At 41.3% G+C, this 24,138-nt stretch overlaps 1 protein-coding gene across 12 annotated transcripts in view; it reads right to left on the bottom strand.

Annotated features, from left to right (window-relative positions):
• Positions 1 to 901, bottom strand: part of TRIP12 (thyroid hormone receptor interactor 12) — a gene marked incomplete at its 3' end in the record, with an annotated part of 120,519 nt that extends 119,618 nt beyond the window's left edge. For all 12 annotated transcript variants that reach the window (XM_080689593.1, XM_080689598.1, XM_080689600.1 and 9 more), the window contains exon 1: positions 631 to 901. In XM_080689593.1, coding sequence (XP_080545719.1) covers positions 631 to 728 — 98 coding nt within the window. In that variant the 5' untranslated portion in view covers positions 729 to 901. The remainder of the gene's footprint in view (positions 1 to 630) is intronic.
• Between the last annotated feature and the right edge of the window lie 23,237 nt (positions 902 to 24,138).

Genomic DNA, 24,138 nt, shown 5'->3' with positions numbered 1-24,138 from the left:
AAAAACTAGGCCTTAAGTAGAGTTCTAAGTAATTTATACATACATTGACAGTCTTTGGCTCAAGCAGACCTAGAACTTAAATACTTCTATTCACACTACCTCATATAAAACTACTCCAATTAAAAAGATCAACACCAGACTCCCAAAGAGAATAATGTGACAGATGACATATTAAAGTCAAACCTCACTATTTAGACAGCACACACATGTGGTAAAAAAAAAAAAGAAAAAGTTATGAGTATGATAAGAAAACCCCAGCACTTAACACAAAGACTTCACTCAAAGGGAGTCAAGACATACATAAGATAAAGGCTCACAAATGGTTGAAAGCTGTGTGGTAGCATGTATTATGGAAGTAAAGAGAAAGGGCAAACAAAACATGTCATACCATACATATGATTCCAACCCTGAGTCAGGTTTTAGATAATTTTGATGAGTGAGAACTGTTTTTTCAGCCTAATGTATTTGAGGAAAGATTAAGGAATCACTTTGAATTTTAATTTAGTCATTCTTAGCTCAAGTTAGGAAAGACTGTCTGAAATGCATCATTCAAATTTTACTACTCATAATTAGGTTTTCTGGAATATATTTTATTCCCAACTCCTTTTCAAATCACCATAAAGTACACACCTTCCTCCTATAGAGTCGTCGTGCGGCTGGGCCCCGGCAGTGTTCCTCTGTGAACGTCGCAGTGACCCCCCTGGATTGTTATTAGGCCGGTTGGACATTGGCACCTCTCTCTTGAAGGGACATACCCTTTCTAGACACTACCATTCACTGGAAAAAAAAAAAAAAAGACATACATGATACAACACACAGAAGAAACCAGAAAAGGATAAGAAAATTTAATGTAAACAATTTATAGTCTTACAGCCTTCACCAATATTGAATTGTCTTATACTAAAATATTAATATATCAGAAAAACATCAGGAACGCAACAAACTCAAGGCACTGGTCTAGAACATATCACATAAAATTAAGATTTTTGGTAGAGTAAGAAAGAAATTCTTGATTCAAAGAAAACACACCACAGGTACAAATGCCTTTACTTCCACATTTCCACATCATACAGGGACCACCCCCACTACTGCACAGAAACAGGCACTGCATCTAACATTAAAACACCTATGGCTTAACAGATATTAAATCTGTAAAAACCAGTCTTTAAAGTTGAGATTCCAGTCACAGAATTAAAACCACGTCATGCCTACTTTGTTAATATGAATAAGTGAAATAATACAAAGGACTGTAAGACTGTTTATTTTTTGTAGGACTGAGAATTGAATCCAGGTGAGCGCTGCCACAGAGCTATATACCCAGCCCTTCTTATCTTTTGAGATAGGGTCTTACTAAGTTGCCCAGGCTGCTCTGGAATTTGTAATCCTCCTGCCTCAGCCTCCTAAGTCTGGGATTACAGGCATTTGTTACTTCACCTTGCCAAAAGTTCTTAAACAAATATGCTGGGTGTGGTAGCTCATGCCTTTAATCCCAGTCCTTGGGAGGCTGAGACAGGAGGATCACAAGTTGAGGACAGCCTCAGCAAGTAGTCAGCCTCTCATCAACCTAATGAGATCTTGTTTTTAAAAAAAAAAAAAAGGTGCAGAGCCGGGCGTGGTGGCACACGCCTGTAATCCCCTTGGAAGGCTGAGACAGGAGGATCACACAGGTTCGAAGCCAGCCTTAGCTACATAGGCTCTCAGCAACTTAGTGACACCCTGTTTCCAAATAAAATATAAAATAGGTCTGGGAGTATAGCCTGGAGGTGGAAAGCCTCTGGGTTCCACCCCCAGTACCACGGAAAAAAAGGCGCAGGATTGTAATCCCAGCATTTGGGAGGCTGAGATAGGAAGATCACAGACTATGGACAGTCTCAGCTAACAAGTGAGGCCCTTTGCAACTCAGTGAACCTTGTTTCAAAATAAAGAATGAAAAACAGAGTTAATGGTATAGCTCAGAGGTAGAAAGCCCCTGGGTTACAGCCCCATTACCGCGTGCACACACACACACCAAAAAAAAAAAACAACAGGGGGTGCAGCTCCTTAGAAGACTACCTCTGTGTTGAATCCCCAGTACTGCACACAAAAGTCTTAACCAATTAAATTTTCTACCTTTGTAAAGAAAGCTTAATTGTTGCTATGCAGATAAAATGCTGATAGTTTCATCAAACAAACCAATATTCTTTCACTATTTTTCTTAAGTCTCCATTCACACTCCATCTAGAGTTCTTTCATTACATCTTTTTTATTTTTTGGTGGAGATGAAGAATGGAGGAGCACTCTAGGACTCTGAACTACATCTAACACTCTACTTTTTATTTTGAAACAGAGTCTCACTTATTTGCAGAGGGCCTTGCTAAACTGCTGAGCCTATCAGCAAACCTGTGGTTCTCCAGTCTCAGCCTCCCAAGGACTAGGATTACAGGTTTTCATGCCAGCTCACTACAACTATTTTCTGGGGATAGCAGAGAACAAATGATCATATTATTCTGCAAAACTGGTACACAGGACAATGCAAATTAGAATTTTTTTACTGGCATTTAAAAAATTCCTTTAACCTTCACAGGAAAGATTTTACATTATGTACTGATCCAACTGAGTAGAAAAGGATTGTTTTCTGTCTCACATGACCACATCGATTCATGTGCTAAGTAAACTACTATCAGAAAAGTCAAATTACAATTTAAGTAATAACAAATTAAAAAAGAAAAATATAAAATTACAGCACGGTCTGGTGGTGTACACTTGTAATCCCAGTACTTGAGAGGCTGAGACAGGAGGATCCAGGTTCTTGGCCAGCCACAGCTACTTAGTGAGGCCATCCACAACTTAGTGAGACCCTGTTTCAAAATAAAGAAAAAATAAAGCCGGGTGTGGTGGCGCACACTTGTAATCCCAGCATTTGGGAGGTTGAAATGGGAGAATCGCGGTTCACAGACAGCTTCAGCTACTTATGCCCTCCACAACTCAGTGAGGCCCTGTTTCAAAATAAAGAATAAAAAATTGGGCAGGGGGTGTAGCTCGGAGATCAAATGTCTCTGGGTTCCATCTCCATACCCACTAAAAAAAAAAGAAGAAAACGAATAAAAAGAAAAAAGAAAAAACCAGGCTGGGGATGTAGGGATGTAGCGTGGAGGTAGAATGCCCCTTGGGTCCAATCTTCAGTACTGAAAAAAGAGAGACTGAGACCGAAACAAAGAAAATACTATGCAAACAAAAGAAAAGGAGAAGCCGGGCGTGGTGGCGCACGTTTGTAATCCCAGCATTCGGGAGGCTGGGATTCCCAGCCAGCCTCAGCTACTTAGACCCTCCGCAACTTAGTGAGACCCTGTTTCAAAATAAATTAAAAAATAGGGAAGGGGGTGTGGCTTGGAGGTCAAATATCCCTGGGTTCCATCCCCAGCCCCGCAAAAAAATAAAAATAAAAATAAAAAAAGGAAACAAAAGAGAGGAAAAAAAGAAAGGGAGACCTGCAGGTGTACATGGCAGCACATGCCTGTAATCTCAGTGACTATAGCTACTTGATAGCTTGAGGCAGGGGACTGCATCCAAGGCCAGACAGGCCAGCCAGCCTGGTCAATTTTGCAAGACTCTATCCCAAAATAAAAAAATAAAATTTTAGACTGGGGATGAGCCAGGTGCAGTGGAGCATGCCTGTTAATCCCAGGGAGGCTGATTTAGGAGACTGCATATTCGAAGACAGCATATCAAGACTCTCAGCAATGTAGACAGCTCCTGTTTTGAACTAAAAAATAAGGGTTGAGGATATTGCTCAGAAGTCGAATGCCCTTGGCTTCAATCCCCAGTACCCACAGGTAGGCAGGCAGGCGGGTAGATGACAGAGAGAAGTAAATGTTAGGGATGCAGCTCCAAACTGCCAAAGCAGGTGCCTACTGTGAGGCCTTGGATTCATTCTTTACCAAAAATAAGGAAACGGCCAGAAATAAAAACATAGAGAAAGGTTAAACTTACAAGAACTGATAATCTCAGGATCTCCCTAAGATATGTGAGGGAGAAACAATACAAAACCCTCTGTGTGTGTATATAAGACTTGTTTATCTAATACTTATTTACTCAGGTATACTGTCTACCTGTCAAACTTAATGGACTAAACGCTGGGGGCAGAGCTCAGTGAAAGATCACTTGCATTGCTTGTACAAAGAGCTGGGTTTGCATCTAAGCAACATTCCCTCTCAACACACACACACACTTGCACACAGGTGCACACACAAAATGAATGAAAGAAGACAGACAGGGTAATGCATAAACCTCAAATTGCAGTGACTGGAGAGAGGGACTGAGGGAGGATGATCACAAGTTGGATGCGATCCTAGGAAACTTAATAAAACTTTACTTCTAAATAAAAATTAAAAGGACTGGGTGTAACACAGTGGTAGAGCATTTGCCCAGTATGCTTGGACTCCTCCGGTATTCAATCCCCAATACAGCACCGCCCTCAAGAAAAAAAAGTTTTTGAGTGTATGGTACTAGGCATTGAGCCCCAGGGCATTCTACCTCCAAGCTATACCCCTAGCCTTAAATTTTTATTTAATTTTGAAACAGGGTCTCCCCCTAGGCTGATGAGAATTTCACTACTTGCTGAGGCTATCCTCAAACCTGCGATGCTTCTGTCTCAGGCTCCCAAGTACTGGGATTATAGGTATGTACCACCTGGCCCAGCTGAAGCTTTCTAAATAGATTTTACTAGTATTGACTGCCTTTGAGAAAGTGGACCGAAGGTCTGGAACCTAGAAGCAAAACCATCATTTTTGTCGTGGAAATTATTTTCTCCTAGAAAATAATAAGACAGGCTTACTCTAGCACATTTCTAGTACAGAGCACTAGAACATCAACAAGCTAATTAACCTAAAAGAAATGGTGACAAAGAACTAAGCACCGAGTAGCAGAGAGGATCAAATGAGAACATTCAAGTAAACAACAGCACCAAACTCATAGCAAGGCTGAGTACATATTAACCACTGCTGTACTAAGGACTTGAAACAAAATAGAAGGGTGGAAGCAGGACCATAAAAATCACCACTAAGAGTCATTTTCTAAACCCAGTATGGTGGTGCACACTTGTAATCCTAACATTCGGGAAGCTGAGACAGGAGGACTGTGGTTTGCAGACAGCCTCAGCTACTACTTAGTGAGCCCTTTGCAACTCAGTTGAGACCTTGTTTCAAAAATTAAAGAATTAAAAAAAATGGGGCTCAGGGTATAACTCTGAGGTAGAATGTCCCTAAATTCCATCACCAGTACTGCAAAACAACAACAACAACAAAAACAAAAGAAGTCATTTTCTAGCACAAGTATTTCTGTTATAAATGAAACAAGCTCGAGTTGGACATGGTAGCACACACTTGTAATCCCAGTACTTGGGAGGCTGAGACAGGAGGATTGCAGGTTCACAGCCAGCCTCGCCTACTTAGTGAGGTCCTCAATAACTTGGTGAGACCCTGTTTCAAAATAAAGAATAAAGCCGGGAGTGGCGGCCCACGCTTGTAATCCCTGCGCTTGGGAGGCTGAGACAGGTGAATTTGCACAGGTTCCAAGCCCGCCTCAGCTACTGAGTGAGGCTCTCAACAACTTAGTGAGACCTTGTTTCCAAATAAAATATAAAATAGGTCTGGGAGTATAGCCTGGAGGTAGAAAGCCCCTTAGTTCCACCCCCAGGAAAACCAAAAAAAGAAAAAAGAAAAAAAAAAAAGGATGGGGGTGGAGCTCAGAGGTAGTAGAGTGTCCCTGGCTTTCATTCTCAGTTCCATGGGGGGGAGGGGGGGAGCTCAACGTTTTAATAAGGTAAACATCACAATCAACAAGAAAGCTTTGCTGAAATATATTTGGCCCGCCAGGCCTGGTGGTGCACACTTGTAATCCCCGCGCTTGGGAGGCGGAGACAGGAGGATTGCACAGGTTCGAAGCCAGCCACAGTGGTTTAAGAGACTCTGTTTCTGTTTCCAAATATAAAAAAGTATAAAATAGCCGGGCGTGGTGGCGCACGCTTGTAATCCCTGCGCTTGGGAAGCGGAGACAGGAGGATCACGATGATTTGGAGACAGCCTCGCTGGCTTAAGAGACCCTGTTTCCAAATTATAAAATAGGTCTGGTAGTGTAGCCCAGCGGTAGAAGGGCTTCCAGGAACCCCAGTACCACCAAAAAAAAAAAAAAAAGAAAGAAAGAAGGAAAGACGGATGGACGGACGTTTGGCCCCGATACTTTTTTTTTTTTTTTTTTTTTGGCGGTACTGGGGATGGAACCTAAAGGCATTCTACCTCTGAGCTACACCTCAGTCCTATTTTTTTAATTCTTTATTTTGAAAGGGTCTCACTGAGTTGCAGAAGGCCTTAGTAAGTAGCTGAGACTGTCCGCAAAACGCGATCCTTCTGTTTCAGCCTCCAGAATGCTGGGATTACAAGCATGCACCACCACGGCTGGCCCTGATACTATTGACACTGTGATTTTGTGGGTACAAGAAATGGATGACATATTTGAAAAGAGCTCTCTTGATCATACTACTAGAATACTTATGGTACACTTTTAAAAAAAAAAAAGCCAATTTTTGTCAGAATTCAACTTATAAAGTTTCCCTACTTCAAGCAACATCTCAGTGCCATTTCTTCTGGACAGCACAGACAGGAGACTTCCACAACTCTGCTGCTCTCACTCTGAAAAACACAAGGTGCTCTTATAACAAGGATGACAGTTCTCACTTGCCCATTTTCTGCTATTCAACACCTACTCTATGTCATGGATGTTAAATCATTCTGAATGTAAGCCATGCTAGCTGTAGTCTTCAGTGTAACTTTCACACATACTCAGAGCCTGTCAACCAGCACCACTATCAGCCAGCAAGCCATCCGTGGATAATTCTGATATTTAGGTAAGAACAGTGAGAACATCTGTAACCCCAGCACTTGGGAGGCTGAGACAGGAGGATCACAGTTTGGAGCCAGCCTCAGCTACTAAGTGAGGCTCTCGCAACTTAGCAAGACCTTGTTTCCAACTAGTAAAATAGGGCTAGGAGTGTACCATGGAGGTAAAATGTACCTGGTTTAATCCCTAGCACCACAAAAATAAATAAAAAAGAATGGCAAATAAAGCAGTTTTTAGCAACCCCCTGTTTTTAAATAATAAATTGATCCTTAAGGAGGTAAATCAAACTGTAAAACTTTGGAATTAGAATTCCCTGAAAGTTAAAAGTTTAACAAAAAGCTAGGGTGCAGGTCAGTGGTATAATACTTGCCTAGAATACTCAAGGCCCTGGGTTTCATCCCCAGTACCAAGAAGGGGGGGGGAGGTTGGAACACAATAGATTATAATCTCTTTTTTGCTAGGTAGCAACTAAGAATTGAACCCCTTGGAGATGATCAAGTTTAACTCATATTACAAGATAAATTCTTGTGAAGAAAGTTCGAATATCGACTGAGAAAACAGAACTCTGAATCCTGGTACTTCAGACAACAATGCCCTTCAAAGATAACACTACCTCAATTTCAATCATATGAGCATTACATACTATTTTAACCAAGGACTTACACCTATGTCTTATATGGGAATTATAACAGCATAAACACTACACTGCTATAATCCCAGCTACTCATAAGGCTGATGCAGGAGGATGCAAATTCAAGGCCAGCCTAGACAACTTAGCAAGACTTTGTCTCAAAATGAAATAAAGGAAGCTGGGCATGTTACCACATGCCTGTAATCCCAGTACTTGGGAGGCTCAGGCAGGATGATCACAGGTTTGAAGACAGCTTCAGCAAGTAGTGAGACCCATCAACCTAATCAGATCCTGTTTCAAAATGAAAGTAAAAAAGGCTGGGGGTGTAGCTCAGAGGTAGAATGTTCCTGGGTTGAGTCTGCAGTACCATAAATGATTTAATGACTGACTGAATAAATGAAAAAAGGAGAGGAACTAGGGATGTAACTACTCAGTGGTAGAATATGCTTGTGTAAACCCTGGGTTCAATCCCTAGTGTGAGCAAACACACAGACACACAGACACACACACACACACACATACACACACACACACACACACACACACACACACACTGCTAGAGTCATATTTTGATAACCTGACATGAATACAAACTCAAATATTCTATTTTAATAGGGTACTTCACAATGCTTAAACTAAAAGTTCTAAACCCAATCTATTAATAAACCTGTCTATCAAGTCCTGAAATATACTATTCTTCTCTTACCATGGACATATTTTCATTTCTATAAAAATAATCAAGATTTTTTCAAATAAAACCTTTGAGATTAAATCTTACACTGCAATAAAACAGATGAAATAGCCAAGCACGGTGGCACACACTTTTAACCCCAGTACTTGGGAAGCTAAGACAAGAGGATTGCAGGTTCACGACCAGCCTCAGCTACTTAGTGAGGCCCTCTGCAACTCAGTGAGACCCTGTTTCAAAATGAATAAAAATAGGGCTGGGGGAGTAGCTCAGAAGTAGATGCCCTGGGTTCAATCCCCAGTACTGCAAAATGAGGAAGGACAAACTCCTGGCCAGGTGTGGTGGTGCACACTTTTAATCCAGCATTTGGGAGGCTGCGACCGGAGGATAATGGTTTGTGGACAATCTCAGCTACTACTTATAGTAAGCCCGTTTGCAAATCAGTGAGACCTTGTTTCAAATTAAAGAATCAAAAATAGGGCTGGGAGTGTAGCTTGGAGGTACAATGCCCCTGGGTTCCACCCCCATTGCTACCAAAAAGAAGGAAGGAAGGAAGGAAGGAAGGAAGGAAGGAAGGAAGGAAGGAAGGAAGGAAGGAAGGAAGGAAGGGGAGGAAGGAGAAGGAGGAGGAGGAGGAGGAGGAGGAGGAGGAGGAGGAGGAGGAGGAGGAGGAGGAGGAGGAAGAGGAGGAGGAGGAGGAAAGAGCCAGCCGGGCATGGTGGGGCACACTTGTAATCCCAGCACAGGAGGCTAAGACTGGAGGACTGTGGTTTGCAGACAGCCTCAGCTACTTAGTGATGCTTCTGCAACTCAGTGAGACCTGTTTTATATTATTATTATTATTATTATTATTATTATTATTATTATTATTATTATTATTATTTTGGTGGTACTGGGGTTCCTGGAAGCCCTTCTACCTCCGGGCTACACTCCCAGACCTATTTTTACATTTTTATTTGGAAACAGGGTCTCCTAAGCCAGAGCGCGCGCGGCTGGCTTCGAACCTGCGCGGTCCTCCTGTCTCTGCCTTCCAAGCGTGGGGATTACAGGCGTGCGCCACCACGCCCGGCAAGTAAGACCTGTTTTAAAATAAAGATTTAAAAACAAAAACAAAAATAGGGCAGGGGGTATAGCTCAGAGGTAGAATGCCCCTGGGTTCTATCTCCAGACAGACAGACAGACAGACAGACAGACAGAGAAAGAAAGAAAGGCTGGCTGGCTTGTGACAACGTTGGTCACAGCCCTATGTATAAAAGAAACTTGATTGCTTTGGTTAAATGGCATTTTGATTTTTGTGTGTGTGGTACTCAGGACTGAACTCGTAGGCATTCTACCTCTGTGCTATACCCCCAATCTTTATCTGTAAATAGAAATAAAGACATGTTTCACTAGTACATTTAAATTTTGCTCCAATAAACAAATGAGTAAAGTGCTATGCAAACTGTAATTATTAGCCGGGCGTGGTAGCGCAAGCTTGTAATCCCCGCGCTTGGGAGGCTGAAACAGGAGGATGGCGCAGGTTTGAAGCCAGCCTTGCTGGCTTAAGAGACCCTGTTTCCAAATAAAATATAAAATATGTCTGAGAGTGTAGCCCGGAGGTAGAAGGCCCCTGGGTTCCATCCCCAGTACCACACACACACACACACACAAATTGTAATTATTACCCTTTTTATTTAACTCCAAGTTTATAATCTGAATCCAAGCCAAGTCTCTTTGAAAGTCCATGTCTAACTAGAGTGTTAAAGAAATTAGGGAGAACACCCTAGACAAAAAAAAAAAAAAAATCCTTTTAAAAAGCAACTCTAAAAGCTGAAAACTTTCCACAGATGCTACAGACTGTGCTAGTTTTTAATTTCTTAAATATTACCTTGATGTCAAATATAGCTTTTCTTCAGTTTTTAGATGTACCTGTCAAATAGGAAACTCTAGTATTACAAAATCACTGCATGCAACAAGTAATGACCTCCAGACCACAAGCCATAAATGACATCAGCCTGCAGATCTGAACTACCACACACTAGATCAAGAAGAAAATGACGGCATTACTACAAAAAGTGGCAAGTCAGACACATAAAGGAAGGACAGCATAAATTCTAATATAAGTCACCTTGCTTATAAATGAACACATTCAACCAGGTGTGGTGGCACACACTTGCAATCCCAGCATTTGGGAGGCTGAGACAGGAGGATCATGGTTTGTGGACAGCCTCAGCTACTACTTAAGTGAGGTCCTTTGCAAAAGCCCTTTGCAAAAATTAACCTGTCTTTGAAATGTGAATAACCTTTAAGATTCTACTACAAGTAAGAGATTGAGAAGTGCTGAGATACAAAAAAAAAAAAAAAAAAAAAAAAAAACTTTGGCTCAAAAGTTACTGCTCTATATGTCCCTAATGGGCTCAAATCCTGACTCTGGTAAATTTATAATCCCAGTAAGACCTATGAACACCTTACCTAGGTTTTGTCTCTCCACTAAACTACAAATTACTAACTTTAAGGCTGAAGTATTAGAGATGATATACTTAAGGTTCTTAGAATCTTAATGGCAAACAATGGGCCCTTTATTTTTCTTGTGTGGTTCTTAGAACTGAACGCAATGCCGGGCATATACATTCTACCACTGAGCTACACCACCTTCTTGAATGGTGCCTATTAAGTACAACAACAATCCAAAAATCGATGGGGTGGGATTATCAGCTTTACTACCATGTTTGAGAAATGAACTGGAGAACAAAAACGACTTAAAATGTCCATAGAACCATTTGAAAGAGTTTATTTTACTTTTAGGAAGTAAAAAAAATTTTAAAAAAATCAGCAGTTGTATATGATATAATCACGAGTGAAATGAAAAATTCTAAGTGGCTGTATTTAAGAAAGGAGCTGGGGAGCAAGGCATGGTGGTACACACCTGTATGTAATCCCAGTGCTTAAAAGACAGAGACAGGAGGATCGCAGGTTTGAGGACAGCCTCAGCAAGCAGTGAAAATCTAGTTTCAAAAATAAAAATAAAATCAGGCTGGGGGTATAGATCAGAGGTAGAATGCCTGTGTTTCATCCACAATATTAGAAGGAAGGAAGGGAGTGAGGAGGGAGGGAGAGGGAGGAAAAAAGGAGGGAGGGGCTGGGAACAAGAGAGAGGGGTGCATGAAAAGCGTAAGCTCTGAATGGGACAGAAAGCACACCAGTCTTTGAGGCACAAGATGAGAATGGATGCATACACATACACACACTAAGAACTGACCCCAGGGCCTCATGCATGCTAGTTAGACACTAGGCTACATCCCTAGCCCCATTTTTTCTAATTCTGAGACATGGTCTCACTAAGTTGCCAAGGCTGGCCTCAAACTTGCAATCCTGCTCATCTTTCTGAATAGCTGGGATTACAAGTGTGCATGTCAAACACGGCTTGCTTATTTTATCTGTGGTAAGCAAGTATGAGAACAAGCAAAACAGGACGTAACCTTGGACAAAGAAATAGAAAAGAGATCAAAAATGTGTTCTGTAGAATACTGTAAGAATTTATTTCTTATAAACATACTGCCCAACTACTTCTAAAATATAGAGCAAGTCATTCCTTCACAAAAATATTGTCTAGTTCTTATAATCTTAAAAATACTAACTTCATTTAATATCTTCTTAAAATTTAGAGGCAGTAACTTTCAGCCCAAGTGCCAAAAACAAATGATACCTGGTTTTAACATGTCGACAGTCCTGTTGGCTACCATAAGTAGCCAGTCAGTGAGGGTCAATTTGTCACTAGTATTCCCCGGTGCATCCTTCAAGTGTATCTAACTAGGAATGAAGATACAAAAAAGAAAAGGGAGTGGCCATGGTGGCACATATCTATAATCCTTGAACTTGGCAGGGTGAGACAGAAGAATCAAGGTTTGAGGACAGCCTCAGCAAATTAGTGAAATTCTGTTTCAAAATAAAAAATAAAAAGCAGCCAGGCGTGGTGGCGCACGCTTGTCATCCCAGCATTTGGGAGGCTGAGACAGGAGGATCACACAGGTTCGAAGCCAGCCTCAGTTACTTAGAAAGGCACTTCGCAAATCAGTGAGACCCCGTTTCAAAATAAAGAATAAGCCGGGCGTGGTGGCGCACGCTTGTAATCCCCGCGCTTGGGAGGCGGAGACAGGAGGATCGCGCAGGTTCAAAGCCAGCCGTGCGCTGGCTTAGGAGACCCTGTTTCCAAAATGAAAATGTAAAAATAGGTCTGGGAGTGTAGCCCGGAGGTAGAAGGGCTTCCAGGAACCCCAGTACCACCAAAAAAAAAAAAAATAATAAAAAAAAATAAAGAATAAAAAATAGGGCTGGGGGTATTGCTCAGAGGTAGAATAGAAAAAGAAAAAATAAAATAAAAAGAGTTGTTGAGGGAAGAGGAAGAATGTAAACGTCTTTCTCTCCCACGGTGCAGAGAGAAGGCTCCTGAGCAAGAATCACTAGTACTAAAATACCTTGTCGATTACAGTAAGGAATTCCCTAAGGTCAAAGACAAGTTTATGTTTGGTAAATGACTGTTAGAGCATAAAGACACAAAATAAATGGATATTTTCAGAATATTCCGTGTGTGTGTGTGTGTGTGTGTGTGGTACTGGGGATGAAACCCAGGGGCATTCTACCTCTGAGCTACATCCCCAGCCCTATTTTTTATTCTTTATTTTGAAACAGGGTCTCACTAAGTTGCAGGGAGCCTCACTAAGTAGCTGAGGCTGCCTGAGAATCCAGATCCTCCTGCCATGGCCTCCTGAGTGCTGGGATTACAAAGCATGCACCACCATGCCCGGCTCCATGTTTCACTACTGTGAACTCTAAAATGATGAGATAACAGGTTAATTTTTTTTTTTTTTTTTTGGCAGTACTGAGGATGGAACCCAGGGGCATTCTACCTCTGAGCTATATATAACCCCCAGCCCTGTTTCTTTTTTTATTTTTCTTCTTTATTTTGAAACAGGGTCTCACGGAGTTACAAAGGGCCTCACACTAAGTAGTAGCAGAGGCTCTCTGGGATCCTCTTGTCACAGCCTTTCAAATGCTGGGATTACAAGCGCCACCACACCCGGCTCAGGTTAGTCTTTTTAACGCAGCCATTATTAGAATATCTAAGCCTGCCTTGCAATAATAAAAAGTATTTCAACACTGATAATCATGGATTGATGCAATCTTTTCCAAACAATGAGTATGCAGCCTGTCACCAAGTGTTACAAGCTACAGCATTCTCAGGAACAAATATTAACTTTATGGTTAGGCTCAGAAAAGAAAGCTAGTAAATGTAACTCAAAGTAGGAAAGAAAAGATAGACTTTAAAACAAAGTGAATAATACAGCATCAAATTTCTAATACCACACATGTCAAAAAATAAAGATTATGTATATAATAAAATTATGCCTGAATTAAAGTCTCAAAAACATTTTCAAAAGTTAAAAAAAGTATTGAATTGAAAGAATGCCAAACTCTAGACAAGGGCCCAACATTTCTATAAGTAATAACATTTTTACAAAAATGAGTGGGTGTTAATGACTGCTTCTATACTGAGCCAGAACAAACACAAACTAATAGCCAAGAAAAGTATTAAAAACCTACTGTTCCCAAACCTAAGTTTCTGGCCCTTTTTAATGTAGATACTTGGAACAGAACTACCAAATTTATATAAGGAGAAAGCAAACTTTTAAAATCAGAATTATTAACTCATTATTCTCATATCAGCTGGGATTAGGAACAGTCACAGGTTTACATCATCTTGTAGTTCTTTGAATTTTTTACAGTGCTCCACTGTACTAAAATTTTTAAATGCTACATGTATCACTAGTATCCAGCAATTTCAATTCTAAGAATTAGAAGAGAAATAACCAGAACTACTCACATATTGTACTAAGTGCCATGAGAGATGGAACAAAAGAAAAACTGGGAACAACAGGAATCATGGCAATGGAAGGAAAAGCTACTTTGGGTTCAGGCCCTCTGAACAGAAAGAATAAAGAATAAAAAGAGGTAGGCCCACACCCAATGCCCTGAGTACTTATGAAGCTGAGACAGGAGGATCCCAGGTTCAAGACCAGCCTTGGCAACTTTGCAAAAGCCTGTTTTAAAATAAAAAATAAGAAGGGCTGCCAGGCGTGGTGGCGCACGCTTGTAATCCCTGCGCTTGGGAGGCGGAGACAGGAGGATTGCGCTGGTTCGGAGCCAGCCTCACTGGCTTAAGAGACTCTGTTTCCACATAAAAATGTTAAAAAAATAGGTCTGGGAGTGTAGCCCGTGGGAGTGTATACCGGAGGTAGAAGGGCTTCCAGGAACCCCAGTACCACCAAAAAAATAAAAATATAAAAAAATAAGAAGGGCTGACGATGTAACTCAAAGATAGAATGCCCCTGGATTCAATCCCCAGTACCAAAATGGGAGGGTGGGGTGTCTATATGTGGAGAGAGGAGACTGGAAAGCTATACCCCTATATCAACAATGTTCTACCTGTTTAAAGCATGTTACTTTAGAGACTTATTTTTTATGGTACTGGAGATTGAACCCAGGGGCATTCTACCTCTGGGCTACACCCCCAGCCATATCAGCTTTCCAAGTACAAGGATTACAAGTGTGCACAACCACGCCCAGCACTTTATATAGACATTTCTTAACTAAGACTTAGCTTCCTCATTTGTGAGGTGGCGATAGACAATAGCTATACCGTTTTCCATTATGAAAACTAACTCAAAGCTAAACACTCAGAAAACAGTAAGATACTACTCAGGAGGCTGAGGCAGGAAGATCACAGGTTCAAGCTCAGCCTGGGAAAATTAGTGAGATCCTATCTCAAAATAATATTTTAAGAAACTGGGAAGCTGGACACAGGGCATGCTTGTAATCCTAGTACTTGGGAGGCTGAGACGGGAGAATCATAGGTTCTCAGCCGGCCTCATTTACGTGGCCTGGTATGAGCTTTAGAAAAGCAAACGGAGGTATTTACAGATCAAGTAACAAGTGAGGTAGAACAGGTACAACACTGGCACAGCGTGCACCCGGTCCTGGGTTCAATCCTCAGCATCCCAAAAAGTCAACTTTGCTTCAGAATTACTGGGGAAGGACAGAAAGTGAATGGGTGAAACAGTGCAGGTTATGACTCGATGGTGCCACAGTAAGTTCTGAAGCCCATCATATGTAATTATATTCTTATATATTTAAAACCTTCCATAATAAAAGTCCTCCAAAAATAAGCACCAAGTCAGGTGTGGTGGCACACACTTGTAGTCCCAGTACCTGGGAGGCTGAGAGAGGAGGCTCACAGGTTTGTAGCTAGCCTCAGCTACTTAGTGAGGCCCTCCACAACTTAATGAGACCGTTTCAAAATAAAGAATAAAAATAAGCTGGTGCTATATAGCTTAGAGGTAGAATGTCCCTGGTTTCAATCCCCAGTGCAAGAAAAAAAAAAAAAAAAAAGCACCAAAATAGCAGTTATCTTTGGAAGGGAAAAAAATTGCTTTTGTTTTCAAAGAGTCATTCATAAACCGGTTGCTTTATTTTAAAAAAGCCCATAGAGATTTAACTTTTATCAGAAATTTTAAAAATTAAGCTTCTGAATATAGAACAAATCATCCTTGACCCAAATGTGTCAACCTAGATTTCATTAATTCATCCTTTAAATCCTTGTCTCCTCGTTCTAACACTGTGGGAGATTATCAAAGAAAACACCTTTCAGAGATCAAGGCGCATGGACGCAGACAACCCCCTTCCCCAATCCTGTCCTCTATGCACCTGAAAAGCAGTCACAGCGATAGTGTGTATCTTCCCATGATCCTCCTTTTTCAGAATCCCTCAATGTAAAAGAAACCCTTCCTCATAAGTTACAGCAGTTGGGCAAAAATCTTCTAATACAAGGGGCAGCTTGAACTTCCGAGGATATAGAAATAGCCCAGCACTCTGCACACCTGCACACTCTTTGCAGTGGAGCTGAAGAGCTATTATGCCATGCACTCCAGCAAAACAAGATAGCTCCACTTAGCTTAAGGCATCTGCTTTTTTTTTTTGGGGGGGGGGTATGGGGGTTCCAGGGATTGAACCCAAGGACATTCTATGTGCCTTATATACTTGAGCCTGTACTGGTAAGATACAGAAGGAATAAGATGAAGCAAAACCAAACTGCCTAGGTGGATAAAACATATCAGCATACATCTTTCCTGTAAAGCAAGTGTTGGGTCCTTTCCTTTTGTATATATATTTATACATATAGCAATAATAATAAAGTACAAAGAATCTTTGGCACACCAAAGTAGATAAGAACAGATGATTCTCAAGATTTCTAACCTTAAACAAGATTTTCTCAACTGAATGAAGTGAATAAACTTTAAAAAGTACAGCAGCCAGGTGTGGTGGCACATAGTTGTAATTCCAGAACTTGGGAGACTCAAGACAGGAGGATCACAGGCTCAAGCCTAACCTTAGCAACTTAGTGACACCTGCTGCAACTTACCCAGACCCTGTTTTAAAAAATAAAACAAGGCTAGGGGTATAGCTCAGCAGTAGAATGCCCATGCTCCACTCCTAGTACCATACACACACACAAATAATAATAATAATTATTATTATTACTATTATTATTATTAATGCAAAGCCACTCAGGGAGAATAAGCTCAGTGGAAGACTGTTTGCTTAACTATGTTTTTTTGTGGTACTGGGGGTGGAACCCGGAGGCTTTCTCCCTCCAGGCTATACTCCCAGACCTATTTTTTTTTTTTTTTTTTAATTTGGAAACAGGGTCTCACTGAGTTGCCGAGAGCCTCACTAAGTAGCTGAGGCTGGCTTCAAACCTGTGTGATCCTCCTGTCTCGGCCTCCCAAGTGCAGGGATTACAAGCGTGCGCCACCACTGTTTCTTAACTATGTTTAAGGGAGTCATATTCAAATCTAACAAGACTAGAGACATTACTCTTGAAATGAGCATAAAGAAAGCCTGTTGTACAAATTCAATTTCCTTCCTAAACCTTTTGTTTAATTCTTCTTTTAGCTCTCATTTTCTCCCCAAATTTATAGTTTAATTTTTTTAAAAGAAGGGTTCAACAAGCCAAATGTTGTGGCACAAGCCTGTAATCCCAGTACTTGGGAGGCTGAAACAAAAGAATCACAGATTCGAAGTCAAACCAGCAACTGAAGAGGCTCGCAGCAACTTGCTGAAACCCTGTCCCTATTTCCAAATAAAAAGTACAATCCGTCTGGGAGTGTAGTACAGACACAGAATGCCCGTGTTCAACCCCAGCACCACAAAAAAGGGCTCGACAAATACTACAATGCCATCAACTGGCTTCAATTAGAGGCTGCACATACTCCATCATGCGTCCAATCTACTCATCCAAGCCCCCATCTTTCCAGCCACCTGTACATAATGTCTTTTTTTTTTCCTTTTGGTATTAAAGATTGAACCCAGGGACGCCCTACTTCCTTAGCTGCACCCCCAATCAGCCTGACAGCCTCAGCTACTTAAGCCCTCCGCAACTTAGTGAGACCCTGTTTCAAAAATAAAGAGTAAAAAATAGGGCTGGGGGTGTAGCTCGGAGATAGAATGCCCCTGGGTTCTATCCCAGTACCGCAAAAAAAAAAAAGTATGAAAGAAAATTTTTATATTTTACATTTAATTCATTAAAATATACCTTGCAAGGTGGCACACACCTGTAATCCCAGTACTTGGGAAGCTGAGACAGGATGATGGCAGGTTCAAGGCTAGCCTAGCAATTAGCAAGGTCCTGGTACAAAATAAAAAGCACTAAGGATACTGGGCATGGTGGTGCAGGCTTGTAATCTCAGTACTTAGACAGGAGGACTGCAAGCCCAAGGACAGCCTCCGCAATTTAGTGGGGCTGTTGCAAAATAATAAAAAACATTAGGGGAAGCTGGTCCTGTTGGCACACACCTGTAATCCCAGTACTTGGAAGTCTGAGACAGAAGGATTGCATGTTCAATCACAGCCTCAGCAAATAGTGAGATTCTCATTAATCTAGCTATACCCTGTTTCAAAATAAAAATAAAATAGGGCTGGGGGTGTAGCTTGGAGGTAGAATGCCCCTAGTTCAATCCCCAGTACCACAGAAGAAAAACAAACACTAGGGGTGTGGCTCACAGGTAGAATGACCCTGGGTTCAATTACCAGTACCAAAAATAACATTTTTTAAAAATTTAGTAACATGCACAAATATTAATTTAAAAAACATTAAGTTATGACAGACATATGAACCTGTGTAACCCCAAAATGAAAATTTTGGTATGTGGTGGTATGCACCTATAATCCCAGCTATTTGGAGAGCATATATATGAGTCAAAGTTTGAGGCCAGTCTGGAAAACTCAGGAAGATCTTATCTTGGGGGGGGAAATTATTTTTGTGATACTAGGGATTGAACCCAGATGAATTTTACCTCTGAGCTACACCCCAAACCCTATTTATTTTTTGAGACAGGGTCTGGCTAGGTTGTGAAGGGCTCACTTATTTGCTGAGGCTGTCTTCAAACCTGTGTTCCTCCTGTCTCAGCCTCTCAAGTACTGAGATTAGAGTGTGCCACCATGCCTGGCTTGAAATTAAAAAAAAAAAAAAAAATTAAGAGATGTGGGCATAGCTAATGATAGTGTTCTTGTCTAGCATATGCAAGGCCTTGTGTTAAAAATCCCAAAAGATAGTTTACCACACAGAAAGTTTCTCCCCCTCAAGAGTTCCTGTACTTCCTCTCCCAACTCTAATCACAGATCTCGTTTTTTTCCATCGGATAGTTTTGCCCACTCTAAATATGCTTTAATTTCTTTGGAGTAAATGCTAAGAGAAGAATCATTAGGTTACAGAAAATAATTAACTTTTAAAGAAACCACCAGATCTTTTTCAAAAAAAGGTGTTATTTTACATTCCCACCGAATAAAGAAATTTCAGTTGTTCCATATCCTCACCCACAGTTGTCTTCTAAATTTTAAACATCTAATATTTTTGTATGTGTGGGTTTTTTTGTTGTTCTAATACATATTTCCCAAGTGATTAATGATGTTGATACTCTGATGTTCCCTCCCATTCAACCTTCCAAACCCAAAATAGTCAAAAGACCCAATTTCAACTTTAAAGGGCAAGAACTATGAGATACAGTGTCAGAGTAAATATGAACAAACCAGGTGTGGTGGGCTGTGTGTGCTTGCAATCCCAGTACTTAGGAGCTGAGACAGGAGGATTCCGGTTCATGGCTAGCCTTAGTTACTTGGTGTCTCCACCTTACAGGCATGCGCCACCACAATTGGTTTACCAGATAGCTTTTTTTTTTTGGTACTGGGAAGTAAACCCAGGGGCATTCTACCTCCAAGATACACCTCCAGCCCTATTTTTTTATTCTTTATTTTTGAAACAGGATCTTACTAAGTTGTAAAAGGCCAAGAACTGTTCTTTCTGTCTCAGCCTCTCAAGTACTGGGATTACAAGTGTGTGCCATCACACCTGGCTTACTAGATTTTTTCATACTGGGGATGGAACCCAGGAGCATTCTACCTCCATGCTATGCCCCAGCCCTATTTTTTATTCTTTATTTTGAAACAAGGTCTCACTGAATTACAATGGGCCTCACTAAGTAGCAGAGAATGTCTGCAAACCCTAATCCTCCTGTCTCAGCCTTCCAAATGCTAGGATTAGGAGCATGTGCCACCATGCCCAGCTTTGCCAGATAAGATTTTTTTTCTTTTGGTGGTACTAGGGGTTGAACCCAAGGGCTTTCTACCTCTGGGCTCTATTTCCAGACCTATTTTATACTTTATTTGGAAACAGGGTCTCACTAAGTTGCTGAGAGCCTCAATAACTGAGGCTGGCTTCAAACCTGTGTGATCCTCCTGTCTCAGCCTCCCAAGTACAGGGATTACAAGTGTGCACCAGCAGGCCCAGCTCTGCCAGATATTTTTTAAGATTCCTTCCAGCACTGAAGATTTTTGTGACCCTAATCTCTAAGAAAAGTTTGGTCATTGATGACCAGGTTTTATTTTATTTTAGGGCACTAGGGGTTTGAACCCAAGGATGGTCTGTCTTACCTCTGGGCTACAACCCAAATTCTTTTTATATTTTGTTTTCCTTTGGGGTTTTTTTGGGGCGGTACTTAGAATTGAACCCAGGTGTGTTCTACCTCTGAGCTACACCTACAGACCTTTTTTAAATTTTTATTTATTTATTGTGGTACTGGGGTTCCTGGAAGCCCTTCTACCTCCGGGCTACACTCCCAGACCTATTTTTACATTTTTATTTGGAAACAGGGTCTCCTAAGCCAGCGCGTGCAGCTGGCTTCGAACCTGCGCGATCCTCCTGTCTCTGCCTCCCAAGCGCGGGGATTACAAGCGTGCGCCACCATGCCCGGCAACACACCCAGCTTTTGAGCTGGGTAGGGTGGCACATGCTTATAATTTAAGCTGGGTGTGGCAGCAGTAATCCCGGTACTTGGGAGGCTAGAAGGGTCACAGGTCCAAAGCCAACCTCAGCAGTGAGTGAGAGACTGTCAGTAAACCTAGTGAGACCCTGTTTCCAAATAAAGAATTAAAAAAATCAGGCTGGGGTGTAACTTGGGAGGTAGGACGCCTTTGGGTTCCATTCCCAGTACCAAAAACAAAAACAATTATGACCAAGAATATTCATGACTCCAATACCTCCCAACTGCTAAGACAGTTAGCTGTCTTGTTGTGAAACAGCTAAGGGAATGGTAAGCAAAATCCAGAGGAAGAAGAGAAAAATGAACCCCTCTACCTCCTGAAAACTCGTACATGCCTGGCCAAATTCTGTAAACTTACTTTGTCAGCTGAATGATCTGAGGAACTTCAGGAAAGGAATTTCAAACCTTAGTGATAAGTTATTGCAGCGCTGCTCCAGATTGACTACACCTCACATTCACGTAGGGATATAATGCAAATTCAGATTCTTGAAACAAGACAGGGATGAGACCTAATGCTTTTGCGGTATTGAGCATGGAACCCAGAGGCATTCTATCACCAAGCTACACCCGCAGCCCTCTATTTTTATTCCTTATTTTGAAACAGGGTCTGAGTTACAAAGGGCCTCACTAAGTAGCTGAGGCTGTCCTTGAACCTAATGCAATTTCTAACAAGCTTCCCTGTTAGTCTGAGGACCATGGGATACAGCAAGGCCTTAATACATCTAAATGAATACCTGGCAGAAACTGAATAACCCTTCTCTGGAAAACAAACCTTTGCTCCAGGTCTTAGGGAAACTCTATAAATAATCTACAATGAACAGAACATGAGCAACCCGCAAATAACAAGGCAAACCTCTAAAAACAGAAACAAAGTCTCACTAATTCCAAATGTTAGAACTATAAGATATTCAAACAAAATGTTCACTGTGTTTTACAGATGCAAACGGCTAGTTGGGCACAATGGCCCGTGCCTGTAGTTTCTGCTCCTATGAAGGCTGAAGCAGGAGGATCTCACATTCAAGGCCAGGCTGGGCAACTTTGTCTCAAAACAAAAAAATAAAAAGGTCTGAAAGCCAAGGGAGTAGCACATGCCTGTAATCCCAGTACTTGGAAGGCTGAGACAAGAGGATCACAAGTTCTAGGACAGCCTCAACAAGTAGTAAGACTCATCAACCTACTAAGATCCTGTTTCAAAGTAAAAATAGCCAGGCATTGTGGTCCCAGCCTCTCAAGTACTAGGACTGTAGGTGTGCGCCACCATGTCTGACTTGTTTTCCTTAAAGCAGTATTTTTGGAGAAAGAGAACTTTTTCAGAGTGTAATTTTTTATTTACGTACTGGGGATCTATAGCATTGTAAAAATAAAAAGTTATAAACTAGAGCCAGGTGTGGTGGTGCACATTTGTAATCCCAGCATTCAAGAGGCTGAGACCAGAGGATGGCAGTTTGCGGACAGTCTTAGCTACTTGGCCCTTCGCAACTCAGTGAGATCCTAGGCCTGGCGTGGTGGCGCATGCTTGTAATCCCAGTATTTGGAAGGCTGAGACAGGAGGACTGTCCAGGTTTGAAGCCAGCTTCAGCTACTTAGTGAGACCCTATTACAAAATAAAAAATAAATAATAGGGCTGAGGGTGTCACTCAGAGGGGGTTCCATTCCTAGTACTGCAAAAAAAAAAAAAAAAAAGTAAATAAAAAATAAAAATATTTTTTAAAAAATAGGGCCGGGAGTATGACTTGGAGGTACAATGCCCGTGGGTTCCATCCCCAGTACTCCAGTACTGCAAATAAATAAATTAATAATAAATAAATAAGCCAGGCATTGTGGCACCCACCTATAATCCCAAGTGGGATACCTAGGAGGCTGACACAGAGATTAAAAGTTTAAAAAGGGCAGGAGTAGCAGGGCGTGGTGGCGCATGCATGCATGTAATCCTTCCGGCTTGGGAGGCTGAGACAGGAGGATTATGCAGGTTCAAGGACAGCCTCAGCTACTTAGTGAGGCTCTTGGCAACTTAGCAAGACCCTGTTTCCAAATAAAATATAAAATATGTTTGGGAGTGTAGCCCGGAGATAGAAGGCCCCTGGGTTCCACCCCAGTACCACCAAAATAAAAAAAGCAAAATAGGGCAGGGGGTATAGGTCAGAGGTAGGGGACTCCAGTGTTCAATCCCCAATATAATACAAATATACAAAGCTCAGTAAACATGCCCAGCAGCATTTTTTTGTTGTTGTGTTTTGGGTTTTTTGAGGTACTAGTGATGGAACCCAGGGGCATTCTACCTCCGAGCTACACCCTCAGCCCAATTTTTTATTCTTTATTTTGAAACAGGGTCTCACTGAATTGCAGAGGGCCTCACTAAGTAGTAACTGAGGCTTCCCGCAAACCATGATCCTCCTGTCCCAGCAGCATTTTAGATGAAAAAAGACAGTAGCAAGGTGAAATTAAGCAAAATAGAATGCAAAAGAAAAAATTAAAAACATAGAAGATATGCAAGTAAACTGAAATCAACATATGCTCAATCAGAACATCACGAGTAAAAAAGAGTGAAAGCCTGTTGTGGTGACGATGCTTGTAATCCCAGCACTTGGGAGACTGAGACAGGAGGATCTCACAGGTTCAAAGTCAGTCTAAGCTACTTAGTGAGGCTCTCAGCAACTTAGTGAGACCCTGTTTCCAAATAAAGTATAAAATAGGTCTGGGAGTATAGCCCGGAAGTAGAAAAGCCCCTGGGTTCCACCCTCAGCACCACAATTTAAAAAAAAAGTGTGAAAACACGGCAAAGGCATATCTAAGCGTTTAGTGGCTAAGAACTTCCCAGATCTGAAAAAAGTCTCAAATATAGATTGCTCCAAACGATCCCAAATAGGATAAATAAAAAGACATTTACACTTAAACGTTTTGTAACACAACTACAAAATAGTAAAAAAAAAAAAAAAGAAAGAAAGAAAGAAAATGTTAGGCATGGGAGTAGGGAAACCACCATTTTTTGACAAATAGGTAATTTCTCAACAGCAACAAAAGAAGTCAGAAGGCAGAGGAATTATATTTTATACAGTGTGGTAAAGATGTCAATCGAGAATTCTATAGCAAGTGAAATTACTTTTTATGAATAAAGATTCTTTTGACAGTGAAACTGGAGGCTTTTTCACCAAAAGGAAAGGGAATCCTAAATAATGTCGGGATGAAAGAAAAAATAAAAAGTGAGCCGGGTGTGGTGGCGCACGCTTGTAATCCCAGCATTTGGGAGGCTGAGACCGTGGTTTGCGGACAGCCTCATCCCCTTTGCAACTCAGTGAGACCCCGTTTCAAACTAAAGAATAAAAAACAGGGCAGGGGGTGTAGCTCAGAGGTTGAATGACCCTGGATTCCATCCCCAGACCTGCAAAAAAAAAAAGAAAGAAAGAAAAAGAAAAGTGACAAATACCAATACAAATGAAATTAACTCTATAAAAAAAAAATCTAAGTTTTTCTTAATTGACAAAAGTATTTTGTGTGTGTGTGTGGCACTGGGGATTGAACCCAGGGGCATTCTACCT

Source organism: Muscardinus avellanarius (genome assembly GCF_963383645.1).
Source record: "Muscardinus avellanarius genome assembly, chromosome: 2".
NCBI classification, from domain to species: Eukaryota; Metazoa; Chordata; class Mammalia; order Rodentia; family Gliridae; genus Muscardinus; species Muscardinus avellanarius.
This window is presented reverse-complemented; position numbering and strand designations above follow the sequence as displayed.